Below are 20,238 nucleotides of genomic sequence, written 5' to 3' on the forward strand. Positions count from 1 at the left end.
AGTGAAGCCTGTGAAAGTGAGAGATAAGACTTATATGGTGCCTTTCGAAAAGTTAAATCAATAGGGTTGTCTTCGAAAATAAGGAAAGTTTGATCTAGCTACCTAGAGTTAGGCTTGCAAATTGCAACTTTGTTGCTGGCTGAAGTTAATAAGGTCATAACAACGAATATTATAATAATAATAACAACAACAACAATACTAATCTTGATTACATAAGGATTGAAATTATGGAGAGAAAAAAATATCGGCCATTATACATGTAGGGATTAAGGACATCTTACCTAGCACCCATAATTTCCAATGAGTCTCTTTTATCTTTTCTATTTGTCCTCGAGCCTATATCGACGAATATATGACCTGCTTTCAGATTTTGTACGATGCATGTCGATCATGCGATCAAATCGCGTAAAAGGGGAGCATTTGGGGGCATTTGGGAGCATGAACACAATGAGGTTAAATCCCCCCATCCCCCTCTCTTTATTTTGACCCAAAAACAAATCTAAACAAAAATATAGACTCGTGTTACATCTTTCTGCAAGTAATTAATTAAGGACGTGCATCAAATGTTGTAAGGATTTAATGCATGTGCACTAAGAAAACGTAAATGTTTATCCAATAAGTGTATAGTGATGTGCATAGACACTCAAAATAATTTATGTGAAATTATAAACACCTGTTTTCTTTCTACACACTTCTGCTTAGTTATATTCATTGTTTTTGTTTGAATTATTTAATCTAATGACAAAAAATGAAAAAGAAAGTGTAAGAGATAGTAATTTATGAAAATCCCTTAAAAAGCATTTGAGATTTTTTATTGGGCTCCGGTTGAGCGAATATTAGCTCCTCTACTTGTGAATTATATGGGGATATCAAACTCATGGGCAAGTTTTTTCTGTATACAAAAATGGCAAACAAACATGAATTGTCAAGTCATAGCTTTAAAACATTTGGCAAAAGTGTCAAAGGGTTGTCTTGCTCCATAGCTTGATGTGTTTTACATGATTTGCCATATGGTGCAATTTCGTACTAGATGCAGGGTGTATACACTCACACGCACATGTGATCGATGAGTATAAGTGATACAACATAAGCAGTCACATCATGTTCATGGAGGAGAGTTAAAACGTTCGAATATACAAGTTGGAAAGCAGTTATATATAAAATGTTTGAACATATAATATGAAATTCCTTTCGTAACAGTGAAAAAATTACCTCAGAACCATGCATGTTAAGGGAGCCGGTAAAACTCCCAACTCAAGCGGCTGATTTACAGAACTTTCTAAGGAACTATAATTTCAAAGCTAGCCAGAGAAGTGAAATTAATGACTAGCTAGAGAAGGTAATATATTAATAAGAGCTAAACATAAAAATTTTACCTTAGAACTATGCATGTTAAAATAGTCGGTAACAAAAATGACACTCTACTCAAGTGACTGAGTCACCGCACTTTCTAAGACACTCTACTCAGTTATGTTTTATGCGTGATTTCTTAAAAAGATCACGGGCTATGGTTTTGAAACCGTTTTAATTTTCTTCCATCTATTTGACCGTACCACCATTAAATCGTTGTTGTGGCAGATGTAGGACTCATTCTTAGGATGCTTAGAAGCCACACATTAGTTTCACTCTGTGCAATAGGTTATCGTTTTGGAATATGAAGCATTGATATGGAGAAGCTGAATCTCTCTATAATGACTAGTTTTGGTTCATGTGGTGCGGGTGTGGCTTCTATATCAACTCAAAGATAAATCTCATGCTTGTGTTAATGAAACAATCAAACATGCTTAAACCAAAACTGAATGATTTCAAAAACTTTATAGTGCAATGTCAAAAATATAATTTAAATCACTTCAAGTCTTGAAACTTTAAAGTGTAATTAGCCTAAATTTAATAGCAAAGAGACACTACTTATTATAGTGCTCAACAACTTCAAAAGCAGTGTCACAAAACTGATGGAATAAGACTGGCCTTGCTCAATATATATCCCATAAAATACATGTTTTTAGCACAAAAAATCATTAATTTAATTGTGCTAAGGGTTAATTTGCAACGAGGCTAATTGTTTAGATGGATAGTAGAAGAAAGAAAATAAAGAAAAGGAAGAAAAGAAAAGAAATGCATGTGAGGAGGAAGTTACCATAGCAACTTTCGAAACAACACGAAACACCTCTTTAGCCCCAACATTTTACCTCTTGTTGCACTTTTACTACGATTAAAGGTTACTAATTATAATTAGCTCAAGGTAACAACTTACATCAGAGTACAATTCTAGGGCTTTGTAAGAAAGCAAAATTTGGATCTCCCGCCTACCTACCACTGAGTAAATTTATGAGTCCATATAGGCTTGCCGACCTTAATTTGATATTATAAATATTTGCAATAAAATTTAATTATGTCCAACTCATATGGAATGTGATATTTTGTATGGTTCTAGTTAGTGCTTATTTGCTGATGTTTGACCTTTTAGCTCACACGTTTATTCAATCTCAAGATTAAATATTATGAGTTTTTAATTGAGGTGTTATTGTTGAACTAAAATGATTACATCCGTATTGATTTTAAGAAAGTTTAGAAGTTGGACATATTAATTATGTCATCAATTCATGTTATAATACGTAACATGTGTTTGAGTACACATAAAATTTCTCGAAATACTATGAAGTATGAGCATCAAAATACATACACAGATACACACACACACACACACACATATACATACATACATACATACATATATATAGCTGATATACGAATTACTTCATTCTTATTACATTAAAAAAATCAAAATTTTCTTTTGTTGAGAGTGTAAATCCCACATCTGAGAATTAAGGATGTGTTTGGTTGAGGTGTTTTGAAGTTCCTTTGCATTACCCAAAAAAAAAAAAAAAACACACAAACAAACAAACAAACAATATGTGGAGAGACTTTGAAAATGACTTTGGTGCCATATATACGTTTGAAATCAATTTTAATTAAGGTGTCATTTTGAAATCCTTTTGCTTAGTGTCTTTGTAGTGCTCTAGATGTCGAGTAACTTTTTAGCGTTTACGTTGTTCATTGGTAGTTTTTATAATATAGTTCCTTGGGAGTTTAAGCCCCTCTATTTTTTATGGTATTAAAGCAGGTGAATGCATGTATCACAATTGTTCATGTGCTTGCAGGTCACCTAATATATATTGTCGAATTTTAAGTTAACATAACATCATACGTGAAGACGGCGTGTTAAGATTACGACATGTGACTTAACAATATTTTACTTGACACTACCCATATATTTCGAATTCAAATAATTGTAACTAGTTTTTGTGTGTTTTTCTAGCATCACTCGTGCAGAAACCATGCATGTGGCTGTGTTTTATCTAGGCCAACTTCCTTTGTACATGTACTCTGAGAATACAATGTATATCATCATCTCATCATACGTTTGCATCATACATAAAGCCAGATGGTTCCAAATGCATTTGTGTGCATGGAAACTTTTCTCACACTTTTCATGGCGTTCATAAATTTTAAATTTCATTCTTTAATATAAACATGCATTTGGATTAATATAATCACACAGATGAGCTGGGAGAGCATATTGAGACTTTGGTCGAGCCAGATCCCATTTCAAAAACTAAATCATTGAGGAATAAAACAAGAAAATGACAAAAATGATAATATTTCTTTTATATCTGGTCCTTTTTAAAACCTCTTATTTTACACAAAGCTTATCGAAAAACATGAACTAAAACATTGAGATGATGTAGCTCCTTATGTATCTGCATTATTTAATTCTGCACAGACGCACAGACAGACATGAATACACACACACACACACACATACACGAGTACCAACTACTATATATTCAACTATTCGTTTTTGGTTACAAAATATCTTTTTATGGTAGTCATTTGATTTTGGTTACAACATTTCTTTCAAAATTGTCTGTACTATCTGATTGTAAATTTTGATGGAAAATTCAGTTGTGTTTGATCTGGTGAGTACACTACTAGTGTCCTTCACCATCTTAGCCTCAGCAGAACAATGCAGACAAAGATATATGTAATTAATAAAGACATTTCTTTCAATAATTGAAACAAAGTTCTCCTATTCCAATGGGAATACTGGTTGGTGTCAATGGCACCATATCAAGTGTGGATGGTGTTAGATACCCTCTCTTGTGCTTAGGTCTGTCTTTTTTCTTTGGACGAAATGAATCTCTTAAATAATTGACTTAGCACTATTGAGAATTTTAATAATAATAAACTATTCAAAATGTTCTCTCTTTAAATTTTTTTTTTTTTTAAAGAAACAATGTATTTAAGGGAATTGTTATTGGCACTCCAAAATTCTCATTCTACACTCCAAACTTTCTATATTTAGTAAGAAAAATACACTTGTGAGGAGTGTAGAATGAGATTTTTGGAGTGTCAATAACATTTCTCATATTTAATAGTTATATAAGGATTACGTACAATGCTTAAGCTGTACAACATAAAAAGCTGGGTAGTATTTCATTCTAATTGCAAGAGTCGTCAACACGAAGAGCAATTGCAAAAATATGTGCAAAACCTTTTCTCTAATGACCAGTCTCAACATCACCTTCATAATGAATCTGAATTGCAAAGTCGAAATGATCAACATAGAATCAATCGCAAACCAACATATAGAAAAAGTCCTGGTTGAGCCACCAAAGCACACCTGCTCAAGCCATCGATACAAATTTGACCGCATAACATCATAAACCGATAGATCGATACCAAAAAAAACACAGAGAGTGACACCGAATTTGGTCTCATCTAGTTCTCACATGGTGCATTCATCTTATTTAACTCAAAGTTTAGTTCCATGTTTTCATTTAAGTTCATGTTTGGTATTAATTAAATACATACATAATTTTAAGTCATATGGTTCATGTATGATCATTAATAAGGGTTACCCATTCATGGAGGGTGCCCGCACTATTTAAAGCCTTCCTCGTGTATGGAATGTATCATCCAGAAATTTGAGAATTATTTCTGAACTTGTTTAGGAAAGAGGGTCTTCTTTCTATCCCTAAACTCTTATCTCTTTGGTGGATTTCTATAGTGGTGAGTTGTTTATGTTCACTTGTAGTTTCTCTTTGATCTGCATTATATGTCAGAGAGACTACAAAACACATATCAACCTCAACCATACTTATGTGTAATAATACTGAAAACAAACTAAACAGTACTAATAGCTCGTTTGCTAATCCTTAATCAAAATGAGAGGAATTGAATTGAGGAAGAGTTGGAATAGGGAGGAGTTAGAATCAAATTCTTGTTGAAATTGTTTACTAAAACTTTCTAGAATCGGAATAGGAATGATATTAATTCTATATAAGTTGTTACTAATTCAACTGCATCGGAATAAACCACAGCAAGTGCCCCAGTGATAAGGGCGCGGACTACGCTCCTCAATAAACAAAAAAAAATGTGGGAGGTCCCGGTTCGATCGATGCTCTGAGTTGGTGAGTTTGTTTGATTGTGGTCATGGGGTAGGGTGAAATTCCCCGTAACCTTTATGGGAAGGGATGGATAATCATGGCTTACAAAAAATTCCCCATAACCTTTTTATGGTTGGCAAATTATTTTATAATTCTTTTGGTAAATAAATTATTTTATAATTTTTTTGTTAATAAATTACTTTATAATTTTTTGTTAATAAATTATTTTATAGTCAAATTAAAAGAAAACATTTATTAATCTCTACTAATTAATAAAACACTCATTGTCAACCAAAATCCTATGAAATTACTAGTTTAACCCTCTAATTAAAATAGAAAATGAATAAGAAATATGGGGCAGAAATGTAATTTCACACAACTAAATTTTTTTTTTTTTAAAGCCTCACCTACATGCAATCCTAACATATCTCTATTAAAATAAAATATAAAAAAATAAAAAATAAATTAAAAAAACTTCCCACTCCTACATTCTCTATCACTCTCTTCCTCTCTCCTTCTATTTCAAAAACAAAAATAAAAATTTTCTTATACACTTTGTGTGTGCCCATATGCTAGTATTCAATAATGGTAGCTCTGAGAGTTTTTGTGGAATGAAGGGCAGTGTTGGAATAATCAAAACCAAGTGAAGACATAATTGGTAAAAGAAATTCATTATGATTCTCCACATGTCCTTGGAATTCAATCCCTCCCTCATAAAGGAGTTGAATTCCTCCAAAATGAGGAGTTGAATTCCTAAATTCATGTGGACTTCACATATATTTTTATTTTACAAAATTCAGTAAACAAAGAAGTATCATGTGATCAGAATTCAATTTTGTAAATTAATTTTGATTACAAATACGTAAACGTGTTTTATGAAAAAATAAAAATAAAAAATAAAAAAAAACTCCCTACATATTTGCATAAATATGCAAAAACCCATTATTTAGTTTTGCATCACTCCATATCAATCTCATCCATCATCTTGTCCATATCAAGCTCATCCATCATCTTATCACGGGTCCCAAGTGAGAAAAGCGTTGATCAATGTGAAGTGACAATTAGAAACTAAATGGAGGACTAAATGTGAAGAGTGACATAAAATTACACATAATTTAACCATGTTATGTGATCATAAAGATGATGTAGTTCATTGATGTTCTAGCATTACTATCCAATGTTCATATATATACTTTTTGTGTTAGATCATCTTTCTCCCATTACTAAATTTAAAAGAAAATGTGTTATATATGTTTGTGATATTTTTCTTGATATTTATAAAATCATTAATTCCCGTTACAAGGGAAGAAGAAAATCATCCCTTCTACACTTTGGTTCAAGTCAACATAAACACATCTTACCACATGATTAAAAGTCAATTAATATCATTAATTAGGGTCATGCATGCTCTTGTTCTCTAGCTCTCTCTTGACATTGTAGTCAACAGTTATGCCTTTCTATAGCTATAGGATCATTCTTCCAAGCTCTTTGCTTGAATTAGTCCAATTAGTTTTTAACTCATGAGAATTTTTTTAGTTTAGTAGCCTAGCCATCGTTTTACGGCTCTTGTGACAATATGCGTAGTGCATCTTACGATAAAGCAAAACAGGCGGCCAATAGCAGCTGTGTATTAGCTTTAGCTTGGAGGGGAGATTCATAACCTGATCAAATCTGCATCGATCTTATATATTTTTTTATTCTTCGAACCATGCAAAAATGACAGACATGTATATATTCAACCATCTTTTATCTTGGTAAGTAATAGTTTAAGTGATAAATAGAAAATTAGAGTAAATAAATAAATAAAAAGCTGAAAGAGCTTTTTAAGCCATTCCCTGATACAAATTAATCAATGGTTCAATCATACCACTGTAATTGTAGAAAGTTTGGGATAAAAGGGTCTACTGCCCATGATGTAAAACATAGATTTCAAAATCAATCTCTCTCTCTCTCTCTCTCTCTCTCTCTCTCTCATATATATGTGTATATAAATGTACAAATGATACTCCTTTTTACAAGGTTGCTTTTTATGCTTTCTTTTTCTCCTGCTTACTTTATTTATAAGAGATAGAAGGGAAAGGTTGGAGAGCATAGTAGTTGATTAGTTTAAAGGGTTTTTAGTTCTAAAAAAATATAAACTTTAAAAAAAGCATTTCGTTGTGCATACAAATAATAAAGAAGTGAGTGACTTGAGAGAGAGGGAGGAGAGATTTTTATTTTCTTTCTGGGGTTTGTGTGAAAGAGAACAGAGGAAAAGACAGAAAGTGTAGACGTCAGAGGTTTGGCCGTAGGGTTGGCTTCCCCTTCGGTTGTGGTTTTTGTGAGTTTGTTGTTTTGGACTGTGGCTTCAGGATTACAGAGGTATCTCTCTTATCATCCACATCTCTCTCTCTCTCTCTCTCTCTCTCAGTTTTTATCTTTTGTGTTCATATATAATCGTGTGGCCATAGTTTGGATTTTCTTGGTGTTTTCAAGAAGATGGCTACTGAACTATATTGAAGGAGAGAAAAGTAGCTACCTACCTAGACATACAGGATCTGGTTTCGCTGCTCCTCTCTCTCTCTCTCTCTCTCTCTCTCAACCTTCAGAAAAACAAAAATTGTCTCTTGGGTCGGTGCCAAACAAATATATGTAAGAAACAATCAAGGTGTGAGTGTGTGCATAGTGGGTGTTATTTGTTTGAAAGACTACAACTTCAAACATCATTTTTGCATCTTAGGTTTTCTTCTCTCTCTCTCTCTCTCTCTCTCTCTCTCTCTCTCTCTCCCTAGTTGTTTTCCTGGTTTTGTTGTCTTTTAATCAGATCCTGGACTCTCCTCACCATCAATCAGAGAAATCAAGATCCATATGTATTTACACACACACACACACACACATGTAGATGGGGGACCTAGAGATGCCAGCTTTCTATTAATCCAAGAATTTTGATACCCAACAAAAAATGATGCTCTTCCAACAACAATACTCGCAGCAGCTGGTGGATGAGAACATGTCCAATCTAACTTCAGCATCAGGTGAAGCTGCTAGCGTCTCATCTGGCAACAGAAATGAAATTGGCACCAACTTTTCTCAGCAGTTTTTTACCACACCACCGCAAGCTCAACCCGCTCTCAAAAAGAAGAGAAATTTACCAGGCAATCCAGGTATAATTAATTAATCAAATTATTATCAAAGCCTAATATTAATCACCTCTTAATCTCTATCTTTTCTTTAATTTCTGGATGTTTTGTTTGATTTTCTGGATCAGACCCAGATGCAGAAGTGATAGCCTTGTCCCCCAAGACACTCATGGCAACAAACAGGTTCATCTGTGAGATCTGCAACAAAGGGTTTCAGAGAGACCAGAATCTGCAGCTTCACAGAAGAGGGCACAACCTGCCATGGAAGCTCAAGCAAAGAACAAGCAAGGAGGTGAGGAAGAAGGTTTATGTGTGCCCAGAAGCCAGCTGTGTCCACCATGACCCTTCAAGGGCTCTTGGGGACCTGACTGGGATCAAGAAGCACTTTTGCAGAAAGCACGGTGAGAAGAAGTGGAAATGTGACAAGTGCTCAAAGAGGTATGCGGTTCAATCGGATTGGAAAGCTCATTCCAAAACCTGTGGCACTAGGGAGTACAGATGTGACTGTGGAACCCTATTCTCGAGGTAAACTGATTAATTACCCTCAAATTCCTCATCTTTCCAAGCATTTACATTCATGAGAAAGTGCAAGAACACTCTCTTAATTAGTAATTAATCCAAGCAATAGCTAATCAGACACATATCTTCATCTATGAATTAATGGGTCATTAGAAAAGATGATTTCTCAGAAACCCAGATTTCAAAATTGTAAATTTACTTCAAATAAGTTACTTGGGTACTAATCAAGTTACATTCTTTATTTGGTTCATTTAGTGAACCAAGATTGAAACATTTTAATGCACCTGGCCTGATGTGGACAGTCTTGTCCTATGTTTGGATATCTGAAATAGAAAAAAATGAATCAAAACAGAAAGAAATGAGAGCAAAAGAGGGAGTGTGTGGGAAGGAAGTCAATACATTTCTCTCAGCAAAAAATGTATTTTTATGCAAAAGCACTTTTATAACATGGTTTTTTGCTTTTGTTTGATTGTGTTTTGTCTGCTTTTGGGGATTTTCATCACAACAGGAGGGATAGTTTCATCACTCACAGAGCCTTCTGTGATGCTTTAGCAGAAGAGAGTGCAAGAGCCATCACCTCAGCAAACAACCCACATCATCTTCTCATCTCTCAGCAACAACAGATGAATCTTAACCAAGTGCAATTAGGGCACCAATTTAATCAAGACATCCATGGATTTTCACTGAAAAAAGAGCAGCAGAGTTTTACAACCCTAAGGCCAGATTTACCACCTTGGTTGGGCCCACCAAACTGCACCATTGACCTCTCCTCATCCTCCTCACTCTTCTCCCCAACCCACCACCAGGATTTATCCCTCGATGATTCCCATAATGGCACATCACAAAACCCTAACCCTAGCCCTAGCAGCTTGGGCCCCACACTCCCACCCTTCCACCCTGCACCTTCCCCTCACATGTCAGCCACTGCATTGCTACAGAAGGCAGCTCAGATGGGTGCAACCATGAGCAGCAAGCATAGTACTACTACAGCAGCAGCAGCAGCAGCTGCAGCCTCTGCATCACCACAGCCCATGGTGAGGGTCCACCAGCACAGCCAGGGTCACATGTCTGAGTTCAGTGGTCACGTGTCTGCTTTTGCAGCAGCAGGGGCCAATGCTACTAATAGCACAACTGGTCCTGCAGTCTCAGGTGTTCATCATCACCATCAAAACCAACATCATCAAGCGTCTCTGCTCCATGATATGATGAACTCTCTGTCTTCCGGAACTGGGTTCGAAGGGGCTGCTTTTGAGCTGGAGGCTTTCGGCTCCCTCCCTAATATTTTGAACAATGCAAAAAAAGACTCGACCAATTCGACCCATTTCAACAGAAGTGGTAGCGACGACGGCGGTGCAAACGGTGAAGGTTTGACCCGAGATTTCTTGGGACTGAGAGCACTGTCTCACAGTGACATTCTGAACATTGCTGGTATTGGAAACTGTGTCAGAAGTGCTAATGCTGCTGCTGCTGTTGCTAATACTGCTTCCCGTGACCACCAAAAACCTTGGCAAGGTTAAGCTAGCTAGCTATTGGCTGAGCTAAGCTCTTACATACGGATCATGACCAGACATCTATTTTTGTTTTTTACTTAATTATAATTTTGGGTTGTTAATTATATAGTCAATTTTCTCTTTGTTAATTACTCTCTCAAGACTCGATCTTCTTCCCAAAGGGAATTAAAGGCCTCGTGATCAAACTTGACGAAATGCCAACATTTTGATGGCTCATGTGGCTTTCTTTACGAAGTACGTAACTATTGCCTTTGCTTCAGTTTTTTTTTTTTTCTTTTTTTTTAATTGTAATTCATCATATTATGTGCTTCTACTTATGATAGGGTTTAGGTTTTGTCAAAACAATAATATAATGGTTCATATTAAACTATCTTTTTTTGTATATAAGTGATAATCCACATTAAATTAAATTAAACTGCGGGAGTGACGATTTAATTCCGAGGCAGAAGGAGCATCGCACAACTATATAATCAACTTGTCTAAAGCCAAATTAATAATATACTCCTAGTATGTAAAATAGTAAGTTTACTTCCCATCGATAAAAAAAAAAGGGGTTTATGATCTCGGCCCTCGATTTTTAAGTCTATCATTTCTTAGGGTTTCTACCCTACGACAGTGTATGGATACATTGATGATCTACTAGTCTATACCTTATGAAGAAAAGTTCAATCCGTCACATCTAATCGTTAAACGATATTTATACATTATTGTATTTAGAATTTTCCTATTCCTAACCTTAGTTTTATTGGTAATTTACTATAAAATTAAGGCTTATTTTTAGCTACGCCCCCTAGAACTCGATTTTAATCTCTTTGCTCCTTGTAACTCAAAAATCATCACTTTATTCATTAAAACTCAAAATTCGATTCACTTTGCCCCCTGGAACTCGATTTTGATCCCATTTTGGCCTTTGAAACTTAAATGGTGTCTCTATAGAACTCAAAATTCGCTCCACATTGCCTTAGATCTATTAATTTCTTATGTGGGTTTGGTTTAGGTGCGTCAGGCTAATCAATTTTTTTTTTTTTAATCTCTTCTCTTTTAAACTTAATATTCTCGATTGTTAACACATAATGGATATTTATAATCAAATTTATTGCACATGTGACATAGTTTTATTGGGTGTTGGTCCAACATATGTTTTATGAGGCGCGCGAACTATATGTTTCAGAAACAAGACAAAGACCACGAGTCAAAGTGGAACGAATTTTAGGCTTCAGAGAGTAAAATAATGACTTTTGAGTTACAAAGGGCAAAGTGAGATAAAAATAGAGTTTCAAGAGACGTAACTAAAAATAAGCCTAAAATGAACATAGTGTGTGGCTTCTATATATCTTTCAGTGCTACGCGCATTTTAGCCATTAGATTTGATTTTCACAACTGTTTAGATCTTCTATTTTCAATTATAAAATGTGATGAAGCCGTATTGAAGAAAAATCCAAAACGCTGATGTCTTATATTTGATCTGAATAAGAACATCCTTTACTCCCCATTCCATTCATGTCAGGCACAATTTAAGGATTTATTGCTGAAAATTTTATTGTTTTTTCTTAGGGTTTAGGGTTTTAATTCTCAAAGGACCAAGTTTTTTTTATCCATAACGAATCAACCATTAGCGTGCATGATTAACCCCAATTTACACGTTGGATTATGTATATATTGTTAGCCTTTCCTGTCATATTACGATATTTATGAATACGTACATAGTCTTTTTTTTTTTTTTTAACAAAACAATATTATCTATAGTAAGGAGTGGGGGAGTGGGCTAAGCCTCACAATGGGCGCTAGCAATCATGTGGTTCAAATTCGTCTTTGGTGAAAATTGAACTTAAAATCTCTTACTTACAAATGATTCTTGCTCTTATCAAGAATTCATTAAATGCAAATGTTAATTATGTTAATGTTTAGGAAAATTAATCCATGCGATGGAATGGAGCTAACCATTTTTCCTTATTAACTTTCTTAAATTAGTCTTAATCAGTTAATCTTATATGGGTTCCACAAATATTAAAAACAATATGTTGAATAAAAAGTTGGTTTGACTACAAATTAGTGTGCGTTAGACTTGAAATTAGTGCATCGAGTCACTTTCTTGTTACTAAGCTAGCTATTTACTTTGCTAAACAAGAGTACCATGCAGAGATTGAGTAGGTATGTATACTTTTCTTCTATGTTAAATTTCACTCTCCTATATTTTGTTGGTGCTCACCACTAAAGGCAAAATAATAAACTATACTAGCCACTAACCCCAAAATCATGGTGGTCCAATTTGTGGACCCACTTCAAAATTTGTAAAAAGTAGGAATTATTTGTCTTAATCATTGGATCATATACTTAAGTTTATATTAATTAATGATTCAAAGGTGTACACATTATATTAGCTTAATCCTTATTCCTCAATGCATGTTAACCCACAAGAGCACTTCTGAGAAATCAGGAAGAGAGAAAAAAAAACAGCTTTGGTAAGGCTGCTTGAGCGAGCTCTCACAACAAGTGAGATTAGTGTAGTGTCTGACCAAAATACAGTTAAGGAATTGTATATCCTGTGAGATGTGCTTTAATTACAGATGATATGGTCGGCACCTCCCTTACGTCTTGGTTCTCTCTCTAACGATGCATCTAATTATTTTAATTAAAGTAGGAGACTTTGAATATGCGCATATATGCATGTTAGGAAAAGGTAAGGGAGGGGGGATATACGGATTATGGGTACAAAAAAGCATTGGATTCTCCAATACAGAAAGATTCGTAAAATGTGAGAGGCAGAAAGGGTTTGTACATGTAACATGTAAAACCTGAGCAACTTAGCTTTCGTTTGGTTTAGATATTGCTGCAGCTGCTGTGCTGCTCATATCAACACACAAAAGAGAGATGCTGTTTGACACCTGTTGTGGGTGCAATGCAAGTGGGATTCAATCCCGAGGGAACATCACTCTTTGCAAAATGAGAAATGCTAGAAAGTGGAGCCCTCCACGTCGTTGTATTATGTTTTTGACATAATATTTTATAATATTAGCATGTAAATTGATGTTAAAATATAAGATGTCAGAGAATTTCACTTTATGAGAGTTTCCTTAATTAGCATTTCTCTTGCTAAATATACAAATTATTTTTTCTTTAATTGTATAGTTTATCTTCATCAAATAGTAATTTTCACCTGCATGATGTCTAAAATATTTATTCATTCATTTACACACACACACATATTTCTACATAGTACCTTTGGCAACCAGTACAACACAATTATCAAAGTGTAGGGCATTCCTTATAATACAATGAGGAAACAATAGAGTGCCCTATAACAGAAAATTTATAAGCCAAAAAGTTGGCATCCCGATAAACATAAACAAGCTAATACACTCAAAATTATGGGAAAGTTTATGGATGTCCCCATTCCACTACAATTTTCCAAGGAATTGAGTAAACACCATTCACACAATCAATCAAAATCTTTGAGTCTCATTCCACTACAATTTTCTAGTAACCAGCCCTAACTGCTCGAGGAAGGCCTAGACGGAGCGATGCAGCTGGTTAAAAGCACATTAATTTGTAGAACCAAGAGGTTTAGCTCTAGCAATTATGGGAGAACCCATCTGAAAACGAATAATGAAACTTGCAACAGTCGACTCATTTAGAACAGATCCATCAAAATTTCATTTAACAAAATCTTAGGAAGGAGGAAACCAACGAATGATCTCTGAAGAGATATTAGAGAAGTTGAGAATTGGTTTTTGGATATGCATAAATTTTAAAAAAATAAATTACAAATTAGCAAACTACACACAAAAATGATCATATTTATGTCCTAACGTAGAAAATCAATATGTCATTATATTTACTTCTTCGTAAATATAAGAAAAGTGATATTTGATTTTTTTCTTAACATGACAAGTAAGAAATATAAACGATTGACAGGACTCGCCAAGAAACTTTGAGTGTTATGATTTAAGGTTCAGCAGTTACATTAGTGGGATCAATTCATACGGTTTTTTTTTTCCTTTCTACATAGTATAATTGAGAGAATATTTCGTCAAAAAGTGGAAAGAAATTGAAAATTTGATGTGACCTGCAGGCAAGGAATATAATTCTATATAAGTGTAGCCTGCAGACTTTACCTTCATGATCTTTTATTGCCAGATGATATTGTATTGTGTTAGATAGCAACAGCCAGTAAATAATTAGAACTTATGATCAGTGCTTATATTAATCAACCTCAATAATCTTTGTACGTAAGCACATATCAATCAAGGAAAATATTTTCAATGCAAGCCTTAATTATGTATGGCCATTATTAAGATAATAATTCAAAGAAATTAAATATTTCCCTTTTCTGGTTTGTGGTATATATTTATAAGTGCATGATAAGTTAGTGCTTCTTTTTAAGTGGCTTGTTAACAAACCAGCCACGATTGACTGCCTCCTGATACAACTTCCCCAGAGGCTCAAGGTTCATGCGGCGAAGGACTCATATGAATCTTACTGGTGTTCCTTTGTGTGTGTCCACGTGCGACCCCCAGAGAAGAGAGAGAGAGAGAGAGAATTAATATTTTATGTGTTGAGTTGAGTAATCAATTAAGATATGATTAGCCTATCATCAGATAAAGTAGATTTTTATAAAATCAAAAGGTGTAAACCTAAGAGATTCTCATCCCTAAAGGTCGTTGTAAATTGTTTAGGTCAATTTGTAGACTACTTTGAGAGTGGTCTAATTGGTACTTGTCTATTCATTGGTTTTCAAAAAGTAAACATATTTAGATTAACAAAAAATTCCTCCCAATTCCCACTTATCTAGGCATGGTTAGCATCAACACGGCAATGAGGTGCAACGAGACAAGTTTTTCAATACGATTGTTATACACTTACCTAAAATTATAGTTCAAACTCATAATATGTATATATGGTTATGGTTATAACACTCTTAAGTCCATGAACCATAAATCTTAAGCCCTCCCCTACGAACCCGGAGTTAGACTCGTCTCGTCAACATGATTTAGGGTTTAGGGATACAATAATATGTGTCATTTTTTATTTCAGATTTGACACTTCAGAAAAGTGACTAGCATAATATAAGAGTTTATTAGAAAAGAAATTTTGGTGTGAGCAGTGATTCTAATAGATAATTTTTAAGTTTTTGGTGTCTGTTTCCATTTAAAATACTGTTCTGGAAAAGAAATGATTAGACGAGTCCAACACACAACTATATATATAGCACAAGATGAATTTTATCATTTAAATAATGTTTAGTAGGTTAATACTCACTTTTAAGGTTTAAAGTTGATTTTGAAATTTTTGTAATTTTCCATTTTGGCTTTTTTTTTTTCAAGACTAATTTTTTTTAAGATTATTTAAACAAATTTTGGAGTTGTAATTTACTTATCTTATTTATCTTATTCATCTTATTATTAAAAAAAACAAGTTTCTATCAAATTTCTAGTATTTCAAAAACTTATAGAAAGATTTGTTATGTGATCCATTTATTCTCTAACTTTCTCTTTAACCTCCTCATGCAGGACTTCAAAATGTATATTTTATAAAAATGGGTAGGGGGAGAGAGGGAGAGAGGGGAGAGAGAGGAGGACACATATACCAACATTAATTCCATTTTCATGTTTGCTGTGAGCATGAGAAATGCAGTAGAGAATGTTTGTTATTTCACTAAATAGGTAGGGAAGGTGGGCCTCGGTCTCATGCCTAAGGCTGTTGCCTATAGCTTAGCTTTTTTGTTTTTTGGTTGAAAGCTGCCCTGACTGGCGCCCCAGCTAAGCAGCTAGTGTGTATATAATCTAGGGACTATGATTCTCTTCCTTCCTCTTTCTATCTCTTTTCATCTCCTCTTCTCATACTCTTTATTTTGTCTTTCTCTTTTTATAAAAAATTAATATAAGATGTTGACGTGGCTTAATCGTGACCGTTCAAATAGGAAGATAGAGAAGGGAAGGGAAAAAAAGAGGGGAGATAATCCTTCTCCATAATTTGGATGCTTTGGTGCATGCTTTTTGTCTGGTGGATTCAACTTAGCTAGAAAATAAAAAATATATAAGATGTGGGGGCAACTAAGGGTGGGCACGGTTTGGTTCAATGCGGTTTTGAGTGAAACCGAAACCAAAATCAAAATTTTTTGCGGTTTGGTTCGGTGCGGTTTTGAAGCCAAAACCAAATGAAACCAAACCGTTTGGTTTGGTTCAGTGCGGTTTCAAACGGTTTCGGTTTGGTTTTTAAGAAAAAATGTACAATTTGCAATTTAACATATTAATAAGCATTTCCGAGTAGCTATAGGAAAAAGACATTGATTATGTAAACAATTAGCATGTTGCATGAAGTTGTGATGTTAAAATATGTTTGTGCAACAAAAGGATGTCCCATACAAGGTATAACATAAAACAAGTTCAATAACTTTGAATTCATGAAACGTGAGCGAAACTTTCATACTAGAATATGTGATATCATGCTTCAAATAAGTGGACTTCATTAGATCATTTTTCGACTCTTGATAACAAGATTAGTCCACCCTTGCACATATATGTGTGTGTGTGTGATGGTATAAAATAACTAGGGTCCTTCAAGTTAATGAACGAAAGAAAGTGATGAATGATGACATTCAAGTGTGGTTGAGTCCATACAAAGTGTATAGATTCTAACAAACAACCAATTAAAACATGAAATCTAATATGGACATTTAATTAAATGTTAATTAATATTTGCGGTGCGATTCGGTTTCGGTGCGGTTTTCAAAAGCCAAAGCCGAAACCAAACCGTTTTCTATGTTGCGGTTCGGTTTCAAAACTGAAACCATTTCAAAACTGCAAAACCAAACCGTTCAGTGCGATTCAATTTGATTCGTGTTTCAGTTTCGGTTTCAGTTTTCGGTTCTAAGTGCCCACCCCAAGTGGCAACAAAAAAAGCTGCAGCAGACTATGAATTTTAACTTATTCGAACTTGCTTCAATTTTTAAGCCAAGTATGAGTTTTAACTCAAAACTCATTTTTGAGACAAATTTAAGCAAGAATCCCCCCTAGTTATTGGGCTGGTCCACCATATATATGTATTTTTTAGGTTTATATTTATAAATTCATTAAATCCAACTGCTAAGATCTAATTTGATCAAATCCAATGTTAAAAAAAAGATCTAACGGTCCAAATTTAAATTCAATGACTAAAATAATTTTAAAAAATCTTTCATGTGTTTCATATTCTTTCATAGTGTTCTACAAGTTTCATGGTGTCGGTTTAGTGATTTTTCAATAATTTATCGGAATCTAAATATTTTTAGTTAAAATGTTCATATACAAAATTAAATTAGAATAGTCTACATAATTTTCTTTTTTAAAAGTTACTTTAAGGAAAAAAAGAAATTGTCCTAAATTCATTTTTTAATAATCCCAGACTAAAATTTAACCTAAAAGTTTTAGATCAATAAAACCGTTTCTGGGTTAAAAACTTTAGGTTTTAACCTAAGGGTTGGAGCTGGTTTTATTGAAAGGGATTTTTTTTTTAAATGGGGATTAGTTGTGGAGTCCACACCACATCGAACTTCAACAATTCGAACTGCTTATTTTTTAAGTTGCACCTCATAGATCATCCTTACAAAATATTAGTCAAATCAGAAATATTTGAGGCATCTAATTGAATTCGAAGAAATTGACGAACACTATGTATTAAGAAACAGTGAAATTTCACTGTGACAATTAATTGGGCAAATGGTCTCAGATTGAATTAAATTATTACATAGATGATTTATAAATCAAGACTTACAAAATAGACTGTTCGGATCATTAAAGTTCAATGTGAAATTAGTCCCACAACTAGTCCCCATTTTTTGAAAAATCGACTAAATCCGATGTGGATATATAGATTTATACAAACACTCTATCTTTTAGGTTTTTCCTCAAAGATTATTTCTACAAAAAAATTTGATTAAATCCAAAATCAAATGGTAGATAAATTAAAATCAGTGTTTCTTTATAGTCTTATTCATCTATTTTCTCCACTACAAATGATGTCTTAATAATACTTTTGGATTTGTCCAATCTTTATAAAGCTGATCTATGAATGATGTACTAAAATGTAAAGGTTTCGGATCATTAAAATACATTGAAACGAACGCTACAAAATGATATTAAAATATATATCAAATGGTCATTTTGGTTCCGGTCTTTAATCAACCTAATTGTTACACTAAAATCTTGTTTGTTTAAATATTTTGATCGAGGTCCTTAGCCTCATTTAATAGATTTAACTTATGCATTTATGCATTTAATGTCCAACCAATTATGAAATTTAAACAAATTCAAATAATATTTTTAAAATATAATAAATACTTAAAAATCAATTTTAGAGTAATATTGTTCTTCACAAAAATTATAGCAAAAAAATAATGTACCCACATAATTATTAACATATTTTAAAACATAAAATACATGCATATAATTAGCATATGTACATTTAGCAAATTAAAAATGTGACACACCCCAACCCCGGATGTCCACTAGGACTCTGAATCGAGCTGTGTTGGCCGACACCAGGAATGTAACAAAGCCAGAAAGTGTATTGATGTGGAGAATATGAATAAATTTAATCCTAAAGTGCCTAAATACCAGAGTGCACTATGAGTGGGAATGAGCCCAATTCACACGTGATGTCCAAGCATAAGTACAATACAGTAAAGTAGGGTGAGAATTATACCATCGATGATAATCGTCTACACCAAGATTTGCCAATAGTCCTCGTCGGTACTAAAACTCTGCTACTAGAACCTGGAAGGGCGCAAAAACAAGGGTGAGTGGGTCTGAAAATAAAGTTTTAATAAAAACCTTTTGAAAACGTTATAACCCCTCGCCGTAAAACCCGTATAGTTTCCATAAAATAATACTACGTATATACATACAAAAACCAATGCATAAGGTCAGTAAAAACTAAAGCATGCCATGTCATACGTTTCAGCACTAAAAGATGTAAGCCAGGTGAAATCAAAATAAAATAATATGCCAGTCGGAGCCACCTAATGTAACCTGTATGACTGGACTTATAGCTCATCAATATATGCTAGCACACGAGTCGGAACCACCTATTATGGTCTGTATGACAGGGCTGGGTGTAAATATGTACGTTCAAGTGCTACGATTATGTGAAGGCTGTGCAATAATCACAGGTCACCTACGAGTCGGAACCACCTATTGTGGTCTGCACAATAGGGCTGGCACCAAACTTGGATCCAAGGTGAGCGTGCAGTGTGGGAGGTGAACATCACGTGAAGGACTGTGCCCTGGCCTCGGGCAGGAACACTAACACCAGGGTGCAGCAATGATGAGATCTAAATGCATTTATGCATAACAATGTGCAATGCAACCAATATCATCACAATATACTCACCTAGAGCTTACATAAGCCTCCGCAACATCATTCAATATAAATATAATTCATACTAATGCAACATTTAAAGTATCACACATTTTAGACATGGCATAAAGTGCATGAATCAATTCAAGAGCATTTGTGGAAGCTACCATTTATATACACATATATATACACACACACACACTTATACATACACTATAAAAAGGAAAAGACCCATTCACTTGGAGTCCGCGCTACAACTCCCTAGCACAAATATCGAGACGTCAAAAACGATCGGCGCCTAGA

At 34.2% G+C, this 20,238-nt stretch overlaps 1 protein-coding gene across 3 annotated transcripts; it reads left to right on the forward strand.

The window, feature by feature from the left end:
• Window positions 1-7,451: 7,451 nt before the first annotated feature.
• Window positions 7,452-10,858, forward strand: LOC137739217 (protein indeterminate-domain 7). Of its 3 annotated transcripts, none has more exons than XM_068478766.2 (4): window positions 7,452-7,811; window positions 8,422-8,593; window positions 8,698-9,094; window positions 9,597-10,858. In XM_068478766.2, exons 2-4 carry the CDS (start codon window positions 8,440-8,442, stop codon window positions 10,603-10,605), a joined length of 1,560 nt encoding a protein of 519 aa, XP_068334867.2. In that variant the 5' UTR covers window positions 7,452-7,811; window positions 8,422-8,439; the 3' UTR covers window positions 10,606-10,858. The 3 variants fall into 3 exon arrangements, with proteins under 3 accessions (XP_068334867.2, XP_088556423.1, XP_068334866.2); XM_088700297.1 differs by having other exon boundaries at window positions 7,467-7,811; window positions 8,425-8,593; XM_068478765.2 differs by lacking the exon at window positions 7,452-7,811 and having other exon boundaries at window positions 8,239-8,593.
• The last annotated feature ends 9,380 nt before the right edge of the window (window positions 10,859-20,238 follow it).

This window comes from Pyrus communis, chromosome 9, assembly GCF_041283825.1.
Source record: "Pyrus communis isolate YQ-2024b chromosome 9, ASM4128382v1, whole genome shotgun sequence".
In the NCBI taxonomy this organism is placed as follows: domain Eukaryota; kingdom Viridiplantae; phylum Streptophyta; class Magnoliopsida; order Rosales; family Rosaceae; genus Pyrus; species Pyrus communis.

Excerpts from the sequence above, each read along its gene's own strand:
- LOC137739217 (XM_068478765.2), top strand. The coding sequence starts at position 8,392 with ATGATGCTCTTCCAACAACAATACTCGCAGCAGCTGGTGGATGAGAAC. Across the intron at positions 8,594-8,697 it reads AAATTTACCAGGCAATCCAG|ACCCAGATGCAGAAGTGATA; the intron begins GTATAATTAATT and ends TTTCTGGATCAG. Across the intron at positions 9,095-9,596 it reads TGTGGAACCCTATTCTCGAG|GAGGGATAGTTTCATCACTC; the intron begins GTAAACTGATTA and ends TCATCACAACAG.